This window comes from Artemia sp. Qi Xiang Cuo, chromosome 11 (assembly GCF_049724085.1).
Source record: "Artemia sp. Qi Xiang Cuo chromosome 11, ASM4972408v1, whole genome shotgun sequence".
Lineage (NCBI taxonomy): Eukaryota > Metazoa > Arthropoda > Branchiopoda > Anostraca > Artemiidae > Artemia > Artemia sp. Qi Xiang Cuo.
In genome coordinates, this window is record NC_142804.1 from 14,494,703 (window position 1) to 14,506,389 (window position 11,687).

Genomic DNA, 11,687 nt, shown 5'->3' on the forward strand with positions numbered 1-11,687 from the left:
TTCCAAACTGGCGTGTTTTGGGCGAGGGTAAGAGCTTTGCTGGGGTCAATGTCCCATGCTGTGAGTCGATCGCGGATGATATCTGTCCATCTCATACATGATCTGCCTCTGGGGCGTTTCCAGCCGTTTGCAATTGGATTTAAATCGAATATAAGTTGGACAGGACGGCCGGTGTTTCAGTGGGTATGCAATGTAAATGAACGTACAAACGCAGCTAGCGGGACTCAAGCTGTTCTGACAGGGGTGGTAATTTAAAGGACCAGAGAATGTCCTTGTTCCACACTTTGTGGAGCCACCTAACGTGTTCGATTTTGCGGAGGTGTTTTGTCTGGACAGCATCTACCTTCACCATCTTTGACCAAGTCAAAGGCCAAATCTCTGTCGAGTACAACAAAATACTTGCTACCGAGGAAGAGTTGATGCAAACTGTCGTGAGACGGCTGATCTGAGGTTTGTGGAATACTGTTCTCAGAAGGCGACCAAAAACGGCGTTTGCCTTTGCCACCCTTGCTGATGTGTCTGCATCTAGATTTCCATTTGAGCAGACCATTGAACCAAAGTAGGTGAACTGCTTGACTATATTAACATTTTTGCCACATATTTCTATGGTTGTCAGGGGGCTGCATGGTGTCTTATCCACAGGTAATATTTTGGTCTTGGTCCAGTTTACATTTAAACCAAGTTTTTCTGCAGCAGATGCTAGCGTTTCCAGGGCATTTTTGATGTCAGCGAGATATTTGCATACCAATGCAATATCACCAGTGAAGTCAACATCTGACAGAACTCTTCTAGCAATATGAATGCCAAACGGATGCACCAGCAGTGTTTTGTTGAGAACACGGTCCATAACACAGCTGAAGAGTTTGAAAGCAGGAACGCAGACTTGCTGAACACCGTTTCTAATTTGAAAACGTGATGAGAGCTGGCCATTTACAGTGACCGCAGTTTCGGTCTTATTGTATAGTTCTTTGAACAGATTGACAATTTTCTTAGGTGCACTAGCAGATCAAAAGATCAGCTACAGTAACTGTATGTCAACAGTGTCGAAAGCGGATCGAAAATTGACGAAGGCAGTATATGCCTTCCTTTTATATTCTAGAGTTTTCTCTATCAGCTGTCTAATTATATGGATTTGCTCGGTAGTGAACCTAACCAGCATGAACCCAGCTTGCTGATGGCGACGAAAGGGATGGAGGTACTTTGTTGCCCACATGAAGAGCAGCATGGCGAAGAGTTTGCCGGGTACCGAGAATGAAGTTATGCCACTATAGTTATTACATTCCGCTTTACTTCCTTTCCTCTTGCAGACTGGTACAAGTAAGCCTGTCTTCCAGTCTGATGGGATCATTTCAGAGTGCCACACAGTATTAAACAGCGTTTGTAGCCAGCGGGTTTTGGATGGATCGCCATTTATAAGGAGTTGTGATGTCAGGCCACATACTCCCGGACCTTTGTTGTTTGTCAGCTTTCGTACTGCAGCTTCAATTTCTTCTGCTGTAAATTCAGTGCCGTCGGGGGTAGGTGTAGCATTCTCAGCAGCAGCGGTAATCTGGTCGTCAATTTGGTCGGGTGGGTCTGAGTTTAGTAGCTTCTCGAAGTGGTGCTTCCACTGGCAGATGCACTGTGATTTGTTGTAGATATTCTCGCCACCGGCGTTACAGAGATACATTGTAGTTTGAGTGTATTGATATGAGAGCTCATGGAGGATCTTATATATGGCTCCGATGTCTTTTTTTGGCGGCCCCTTGAAGCTCGCGTGCATTTTTTGTCAAGAAAGATCTTACGGTTTTTGTGTAGCATGTGGTTACGCTCTTTATTTAATTACCTAAGTGCTATCATGTCCTCGTGAAGGCGGGATTCCCGTCTGCAATCAATAATGGCGAGGGACTCGTTGCTGATCCAGTCCTTTTTCTTACGCTGGTCTATTCCAGCAATGCTAGTTGCAGTTGCAAGAGCATTCTTTTGGAAGACTTTTCATACACCTTCACTATCATTGCAATGCATAAGCACCTCGAATCTGTTGGATATTTTGACCTGATACTGTTTAGCTAAAGCGGGGTCTTCCTGGATACGGTAGGTATCAATTTGCCGAGGTGTTTGGCTGGTTTTTGTAGTTTTTAGGCAAAGCCTGATATTGGTTTCAACAAGACGACGGTTCGCGTTCCAAAGTTCGGCGCCTCGGTAGGTGCGACAATTCTGCACAGACGACAGCCATCGCCGGCGTGTGATGATGTGGTCAAGCATCCTCTTTGTTGATGCATTATTGCTATGCTAGGTATACTTGGCTATGTTGAGCCACGGAAATCACGTGTTTGCAATAGTAAGATTGTTCAGAATTCTCTCTCTGTTGTCTTTTAGGCTATCTACTGTTAAGGGTCGAACAGCGAAATCCCACAGGCCAGATTCATTTTGAAATGCTAGCATTTATATCTCCTAAAAAGACAAGGTAGTCATTGAGAGGTAATAAAGAGAGCTCAGAACTTAGAATGGTATAGAAATCATCCTTATCTTCTTCCTCGGCTTCGTTTGTGGAGGCGTAACAGGTGATGATGGTTATTTTTCTATGTTTACCATCGAGCCTTGCTCTCAGTAGCCTGAATATTACTGGTATAAATGACAGGAAGGCCTTGCGTGCGGCACTGTTCAGTACTAGACCAATGCTTCCTCGTTACTGGTGACCACCAGATCAAAGAAGGTGCCATTCACCAATGTGCTCCTCACCATCGCCAGATAGACGTGTTTCAGTGATTCCAGGAATAATTACTTTGTATTTCTTTAATTCTTTGGCTAATAGAAGCTTTTAACTGGGTTGGTTCAGTGTCAAAACAATCCAGGTGGCCACATTGATCCCACCTTGGTGAGCGATATTCAGAGGAAATCGACCTTAGGTGATTCGGGATCGAGATGGGGTTTGAGATGATATATCCGAATCTGAATTTCTGGTTCCATTCACACTAATAAAAAGGCCCGTTTTTAGCACTAAGATCTTGCATCTTTCTGCAAAGATTATCGTTTTTTAACTCATCTTTGTTCTAAGATTAATTAAAAAAACTTTTTCCACAAAATAAGTTTTTTAAAGAAAAGTAAAGAACTCCATTAAACAAAAAATGAGCAAAAAAAATCAAATAATCTACCAAGCATGAAACTACCACAAATCAGCATCGATAAATAAATTAAACCAAAAACGACCAGAAATTACAATAAAAAACCGAGTCAAACTCAAAACGAGCAGAAATTGACATAAATAACCGAGTCAAACTCGAAACGAGCAGAAATTAACATAAGTTAGGCGCAAAACCCATATGCCTTCCCAAGGCCAGAAAAAAATTTGCACTTCACTTAAAAAAATAAATATATTTACTTTTATAACTTTAATAAATCAAATAATATTAACATTTTGATCACTAAATATCAGTATATGTATATTAAACTGATAATGTACATTCATTTGTATTTTTTCAGTAGAGTGCAAATTATGTTCTGGCCTTGGGAAGGCATAAGTGTTTTGCGCCCAACTTATGTTAATTTCTGCTCGTTTTGAGTTTGACTCGGTTATTTATGGTAATTACTGTTCGTTTTGGGTTTCATTTATTTATCGATTCTGATTTGTGGTAGTTTCACACTTGGTAGATTATTTGATTTTATTTTTGCTCATTTTTGGTTTAATGGAGTTCTTTACTTTTCTTTGAAAAACTTATTTTGTGTAAAAGGTTTTTTTTAATTAATTTCTCTTCGTTTTATATTGACACAGTCTTTTCAGGGGAAAAAAATAACACTTTAAATCTATTCGTTTTTTTAAGATTTTATAGTTTGGCCTGCTATTTGTATGCTGGAGAAAAATTTTCAGCAATTTTTAACATCATACACCCTATTAAAAACCTGGACACAAATAGTAGTGTTTAATTTAGTTTCACACCTCCTCTAGTTGACCTGAAATGGAAAACTTGATATCATTTGCAAAAAAAAATCCGTTTACTTTCTTTGATAGCTTGGCTACACTTACGCTATTTTGATTTGGTTAAATTTTAAGAGCAGAAGTAGCCCCGAAAGTTTGAAAAAAATATCCTCAGTCGTTCTTAGAATACTGCTGAGATGCCTTATTGGGAATTAGTATTATCATAGTGCATTTTGATTTAATCTTATGGCAATTTTTTGTTTTAAAAAATAAGGGCCAAATGGTAGGGGGGGCGTGGGAGGTTGGGAGTGGAAGGGGGATTAGTTGCACTCCAATCACTTTCGACTATTAAAAAGGGCATCAGCCCTTTCTATTTTCAATCGAATGAGCCCTTTTCGAAGTTCCCACGACAACTCCTTCGATACGAACTGCCCTGGTCTAAACAACAGCAACAACAAAAAATATCACTAATTACTTTCGAATATTAGAAAGGGTACTAGCCCTTTGAATGTCAAATCAAATGAGCCCTTTTTCAAGTTTCTACGACAAAGATTTCAATAAAAACCTTATATACCCCCAGGGCATAACTTATGACCCTTGCCCTGAGGGTTGTGGGGGAGTGTCCTCCTCAAAAACATATTTTCTATCTGGAAATCAACTACACTGAACAAAATAGCTATCTCAAAATTTTTATTGGATGTGTTTGGGGGAATAATGGGCGTGGGGGGACTAGTTGCCCTCCAATCACTTTCGACTATTAAAAAGGAGACTAGCCCTTTGAGTTCCCAATCGAATGAGCCTTTTTTGAATTTTCTACGACAAAGCCTTTTATGAAAATCTTATATGCCCCCAGGGCATAACTTAATACCCTTGCCCCGAGGGTTGTAGGGGAGTGCCCTCCTCAAAAACATATTTTCTATATGTAGATCAACTATGCTGAACAAAATGGCTATCTCAAAATTTTGATTTGATGTGTTTGGGGGAATAATGTGCGTGGGGGGGGGGGGGGGGCTAGGAGCCCTCCAATCACTTTTGACGATTATAAAGGGCACTAGCCGTTTGAATTTCCAATCTAATGATCCTTTTTTGATGTTTTTACGACAACGCCTTCTACAAATACCTTATATGCCCTGAGGGCATAAATTAAAACCCTTGCCCCGTGGGTTTTAGGGGAGTGTCCTCCTCAAAAAGATATTTTCTATCTGGAAATCAACTACGCTGAACAAAATAGCTATCTCAAAATTTTGATTGGATGTGTATGGGGAAAATGTGGGAATGGGGGGGGGGGCCTACGTGCCCTAAAATCACTTTCGACTGTTAAAAAGGGCACTAACCCTTTGAACTTCCAATCCAATGACCATTTTTTGAAGTTTCCACGACAAAGCCTTCTACAAAAACCTTATATGCCCCCAGGGCATAACTTACAACCCTTGCCCGAGGGTTGTAGGGGAGTGTCCTCCTCAAAAAGATGTTTTCTATCTGGAAATCTACTATGCTGAAAAAAAATTGTTATCTCAAAATTTCGATTGGATGTGTTTGGGGGAGTGATGGGCGTGGGGGGGCTAGTTGCCCTCCAATCACTTTCGATTATTAAAAAAGGCAATAGTCCTATGAATTACCAATCGAATGAGCCTTTTTTGAAGTTTCTACGACAACACCTTCTATAAAAACCTTATAGAGCCAAAGGGCATAACTTAAAACCCTTCCCCCAGGGGTTCTGGGGGAGTGTCCTCCTCAAAAACATATTTTCTATCTGGAACTCAACTACGATGAACAAAATGGTTATCTCAAAATTTTGATAGGATGTGTTTGGGGGAATGATGGGCGTGGGGGGGCTAGTTTCCCTCCAATCACTTTCGACTTCTATAAAAACCCTATATGCCCCCAGGGCATAAATTAAAACCCTTGCCCCGGGGGTTTTAGGGGAATGACCTCCCCTATCTGGAAATCAACTACACTGAACAAAATGGCTATCTCAAAATTTTGATTGGATGTGTTTGCGGGAATGATGGGCGTGGGGAGGGGGGGGGGCTTGTTGCCCTCCAATCACTTTCGATTATTAAAAATGGCAATAGCCCTTTGAATTACCAATCGAATGAGCCTTTTTTAAAGTTTCTACGACAGCACCTTCTATAAAAACCTTATAGAGCCAAGGGGCATAACTTAAAACCCTTCCCCCAGGGGTTCTGGGGGAGTGTCCTCCTCAAAAACATATTTTCTATCTGGAAATCAACTACACTGAACAAAATGGCTATCTCAAAATTTTGATTGGATGTGTTTGCGGGAATGATGGGCGTGAGGCGGGGGGGGGGGCTTGTTGCCCTCCAATCACTTTCGACTTCTATAAAAACCTTATATGCCCCCTGGGCATAAATTGAAACCCTTGCCCCGAGGGCTTTAGGGGAATGACCTCCTCAAAAACATATTTTCTATTTCGAAATCAACTAAGCTGAACAAAATGGCTATCTCAAAATTTTGATTGGATGTGTTTGGGGAAAATTTGGGAATGGGGGGGGGAGCTACGTGCCCTACAATCACTTTCGACTGTTAAAAAGGGCACTAACCCTTTGAACTTCCAATCAAATGAGCCTTTTTTGAAGTTTCCACGACAAAGCCTTCTACAAAAACCTTATATGCCCACAGGGCATAACTTACAACCCTTGCCCGAGGGTTGTAGGGGAGTATCTTCCACAAAAAGATATTTTCTATCTGGAAATCTACTATGCTGAACAAAATTGTTATCTCAAAATTTTGATTGGATGTGTTTGGGGGAGCGATGGGCGTGGGGGGGGGGGGCTAGTTTCCCTCCAATCACTTTTGATTATTAAAAAAGGCAATAGCCCTTTGAATTACCAATCGAATGAGCCTTTTTTGAAGTTTCTACGACAACGCCTTCTATAAAAACCTTATAGAGCCAAAGGGCATAACTTAAATCCCTTCCCCCAGGGGTTTTAGGGGAGTGTCCTCCTCAAAAACATATTTTCTATCTGGAAATCAACTAAGATGAACAAAATGGTTATCTCAAAATTTTGATAGGATGTGTTTGGGGGAATGATGGGCGTGGGGGGGGGGGCTAGTTTCCCTCCAATCACTTTTGACTTTTAAAAAGGGCACTAGCCCTTTGAATTTCCCATCTAATGAGCCTTTTTTGAAGTTTCTATGACAACAACTTCTATAAAAACCTTATATGCCCTCAGGGCATATCTTACAACTCTTATCCTGAGGGTTGATGGGGAGTGTCCTCCTCAAAAACATATTTTATATGAGGAAATCAACTACGCTGAAGAAAATTGCTACCGAAAAATTTTGATTGGATGTTGTTGGGGGAAGCTTGCCTTGGGGGGGAGATATATGCCCTACGATCACTTTTGAATATTCAAAAGGGCACTAGCCCTTTGAATTTCTAATCGAATGAGCCTTTTTTGAAGTTTCTACGACAATGCCTTATATAAAAACCATATATGCCTCCATGGTGTAACTTAAAACCCTTACCCCGAGGGTTTTGGGGGAGTGTCCTCCTCAAAAAGATATTATCTGTGTGGAAATCAACTACGCTGAACAAAATGGCTATCTCAAAATTTTGATTGGATGTGTTTGAAGGAATGATGGGTGTGGGGAAGGGGCTAGTTGCCCTCAAATAACTTTCATCTATTAAAAAGGGCACTAGCTACTCTTGTTTCCAATCGAATGAGCCCTTTTCGAAGTGGGGGTTGTCATCCTCAAAGACCTAATTTGCAGAACTTAAAACTACCTTGAATAATTTGGCTATCTCAAAATTTTGATTGGATGTGTTTGGGGAAAAGGTGGGCGTGAGAGGGGAGTTAGTTGCCCTCCAATCACTTTCGACTATTAAAAAAGGGCAGTAGCCCTTTGAATTTCTAATCAAAAGAGCCTTTTTTGAAGTTTCCACGACAACGCTTCTATAAAAACCTTATATGCCCCACGGGCATAACTTACAACCCTTGCCCCGAGGGTTGTAGGGGAGTGTCCTACACAAAAAGATATTTTCTATCTGGAAATCAACTACGCTGAGGAAAATGGCTATCTCAAAATTCTGATTGGATGTGTTTGGGGGAATGATGGGCATAGGGGGGGGGGCTAGTTGACCTCCAATCAATTTCGACTATTAAAAAGGGCACTAGTCCTTTGAATTTCCAATCGATTAAGCCTTTTTGAAGTTTCTATGACAACGCGTTCTATCAAAACCTTATATGCCCCCAAGGCATAATTTAAAACCCTTGCCCCGGGGGTTGTAGGGGAGTGTCTTCCTCAAAAACATATTTTCTATCTGGAAATCAACTACGCTGAACAAAATGGCTATCTCAAAGTTTTGATTGGATGTGTTTGGGGGAATGATGGGCGTGGAGAAGGGTGGGGGGGCTAGTTGCCCTCCAACCACTTTCCACTATTAAAAAGGGCACTAGCCCTTTGAATTTCCATTGGGGGAATGATGGGAGTGGGGAGATTGGGGGGCTTGTTGCCATCAAATCACTTTCGACTATTAAAAAGGGCACTAGCTACTCCAATTTCCAATCGAATTAGCCCTTTTCGAAGTTTCTACGACAACACCTTCTATAAAAACCTTATATGCCCTCAGGGTATAACTTAGAACCCTTGCCCCAAATGTTTTGGGGGAGTGTCCTCCTCAAAAACATATTTTCTATATGGAAATCAAGAACACTGAACAAAATAGCTATCTCAAAATTTTGATAGGATGTGTTTGGGGGAATGATGGGCGTGGGGGGGGGGCTAGTTTCCCTCCAATCACTTTCGACTATTAAAAAGGGCACTATCCATTTGATTTTCCAATCGAATGAGCCTTTTTTGAAGTTTCTACGACAACGCCTTCTATAAAAACCTTGTATGCCCCCAGGGCATAACTTACAAACCTTTGCCCCGAGGGTTGTGGGGGAGTGTCCTCCTCAAAAAGATATTTTCTATCAGGAAATCAACTACGTTGAAGAAAATGGCTATCTCAAAATTTTGTTTGGCTGTGTTCGGGGGACTGGGGGGGCTGGGGGAAGGGGGCTAGTTGCCGTCCAATCATTTTTGACTATTAAAAAGGGGACTAGCCCTTTGAATTTCCAATCGAATGAGCCTTTTTTGAAGTTTCTACGACAACGACTTATATAAAACGTTATATGCCCGCAGGGCATAACTTAAAACCCTTGCCCCGAGAGTTCTAGGGGAGTGTCTTTCTCAAAAAATTTATTGGAGGTGTTTGAGGGAATGATGGGCGTGGGAGGGGGCTAGTTTCCCTCCAATCATTTTCGACTATTAAAAAGGGCATTAGCCCTTTGAATTTCCAATCGAATGAGCCTTTTTTGAAGTTTTTACGACAACACTTTCTATAAATACCTTATATGCCCCCAGGGCGTAACCTAAAACCCTTACCCCGAGGGTTTTTGGGGGAGTGTCCTCCTCAAAAAGATATTTTCTATGTGGAAATCAACTACGCTGAACAAAACGGCTATCTCAAAGTTTTGATTGGATGTATTTGAAGGAATGATTGGCGTGGGGGAGGGGCTAGCTGCCCTCAAATCCCTTTCGTCTATTAAAAGGGCACTAGCTACTCTTATTTCCAATCGAATGAGCCCTTTTCGAAGTTTCTACGACAACTCCTTTGATACGAAGTGCCCAGGCATTGGGAAGAAGAAGAACAAAGAAAAAATAAATAATACAACCTTACACACTGTAATACAGGGTATTACACAATAATACTCTGAAATTACAACCCTTGTCCTGAGGGCTGAAAGGGGGTTGTCATCCTCAAAGACCTATTTTGCAGAACTTAAAACTACGTTGAATAATTTGGCTATCTCAAAATTCTGATTGGATATATTTGGGGAAAATATGGGCGTGAGAGGGGGGTTAGTTGCCCTCCGATCACTTTCGACTATAAAAAAGGTAGCCCTTTGAATTTCCAATCGAATGAGCCTTTTTTGAAGTTTCTACGACAACGCCCTCTATAAAAACCTTATATGCCCCACGGGAATAACTTACAACCCTTGCCCCGAGGGTTGTGGGGGAGCGTCCTACACAAAAACATGTTTACTATCTGGAAATCAACTAAGCTGAACAAAATAGCTATCTCAAAATTTTGATTGGATGTGTTTGGGGGAATGATGGGCATGAGGGGGGGGCTAGTTGCCCTCCGATCAATTTCGACTATTAAAATGGGCACTAGCCCTTTGAATTTCCAATCGATTGAGCATTTTTTGAAGTTTCTACGACAATGCCTTCTATAAAAACTTATATGCCCCCAGGGCATAGCTTAAAACTATTGCCTCGAGGGTTGTGGGGGAATGTCCTCCTCAAAAAGATATTTTCTATCTGGAAATCAATTACGCTGAACGAAATGTCTTTCTCAAAATTTTGATTGGATGTTTTTGGGGGAATGATGGGCGTGGGGAGGGTGGGGGGCTTGTTGCCATCAAATCCCTTTCGACTATTAAAAAGGGCACTAGCTACTCCAATTTCCAATCAAATTAGCCCTTTTCGAAGTTTCTACGACAACACCTTCCATAAAAACATTATATGCCCTCAGGGCATAACTTAAAACCCTTGCCCCGAATGTTTCAGGGGAATGTCCTCCTCAAAAACATATTTTCTATCTGGAAATCAACTACACTGAACAAAATGGCTATCTCATAATTTTGATTGGATATGTTTGGGGAAAATATGGGCATGCTGTGGGCTAGGTGCCCTCATATCATTTTTGACTTTCAGGGCATAACTTACAACCCTTGCCCCGAGGGTTGTGGGGGAGTGTCCTCCCAAAAAAGATATTTTCTATTTGGAAATCAACTACGCTGAACAAAATGGCTATCTCAAAATTTTGATAGGATGTGTTTAGGGGAATGATGGGCGTGGGAGGGGGGGGGCTAGTTTCCCTCCAATCACTTTAGACTATTTAAAAGGGCACTAGCCCTTTGATTTTCTAATCGAATGAGCCTTTTTTGAAGTTTATACGACAACGCCTTCTATAACAACCTTATATGCCCCCAGGGCATAACTTAAAACCCTTGCCCCGAGGGTTGTGGGGAAGTGTCCTCCTCAAAAAGATATTTTTTATCTGGAAATCAACTACGCTGAACAAAATGGCTATCTCAAAATTTTGTTTGGATGTGTTTGGGGGAATGATTGGCAAGGGGGGGGGCTAGTTTCCCTCCAAACACTTTCGACTATCAAAAAGGGCACTAGCCCTTTGAATTTCCAATCAAATGAGCTTTTTTGAAAATTCTACGACAATGCCTTATATAAAAATGTTATATGCCCCCAGGGCATAACTTAAAACCCTTGCCCCGAGAATTCTAGGGGAGTGTCCTCCCCAAAAAGATATTTTCGATCTGGAAATCACCTAAGCTGAACAAAATGGCTATCTCAAAAAATTGATTGGATGTGTTTGGGGGAATGATGGCCGTGGGAGGGGGCTAGTTGCCCTCCAATCATTTTCGAGTATTAAAAGGGCACTAGCCCTTTGAATTTCCAATTGAATGAGCCTTTTTTGAAGTTTCTACGACAACGCTTTCTATAAAAACCTTATAAACCCCCAGGGCATAACTTAAAACCCTTGACCTGAGGGTTTTTGGGGGAGTGTCCTACTCAAAAAGATATTTTGTATGTGGAAATCAACTACGCTGAACAAAACGGCTATCTCAAAGTTTTGATTGGATGTGTTTGAAGGAATGATGGGCGTGGGGGAGGGGCTATTTGCCCTCAAATCACTTTCGTCTATTAAAAAGGGCACTAGCTACCTTTATTTCCAATCGAATGAGCCCTTTTCGAAGTT

The 11,687-nt window shown here is 41.4% G+C and overlaps 2 protein-coding genes across 2 annotated transcripts; both read right to left on the reverse strand.

The window, feature by feature from the left end:
- Positions 1-214: 214 nt before the first annotated feature.
- LOC148946673 (uncharacterized) lies at positions 215-847 on the reverse strand. Its single transcript, XM_089096382.1, has one exon. The coding sequence runs from the start codon at positions 845-847 to the stop codon at positions 215-217; it is 633 nt and encodes a 210-aa protein (XP_088952508.1).
- A 171-nt stretch (positions 848-1,018) lies between these two features.
- LOC148946674 (uncharacterized) lies at positions 1,019-1,762 on the reverse strand. The gene has a single exon (XM_089096383.1). The coding sequence runs from the start codon at positions 1,760-1,762 to the stop codon at positions 1,019-1,021; it is 744 nt and encodes a 247-aa protein (XP_088952509.1).
- Between the last annotated feature and the right edge of the window lie 9,925 nt (positions 1,763-11,687).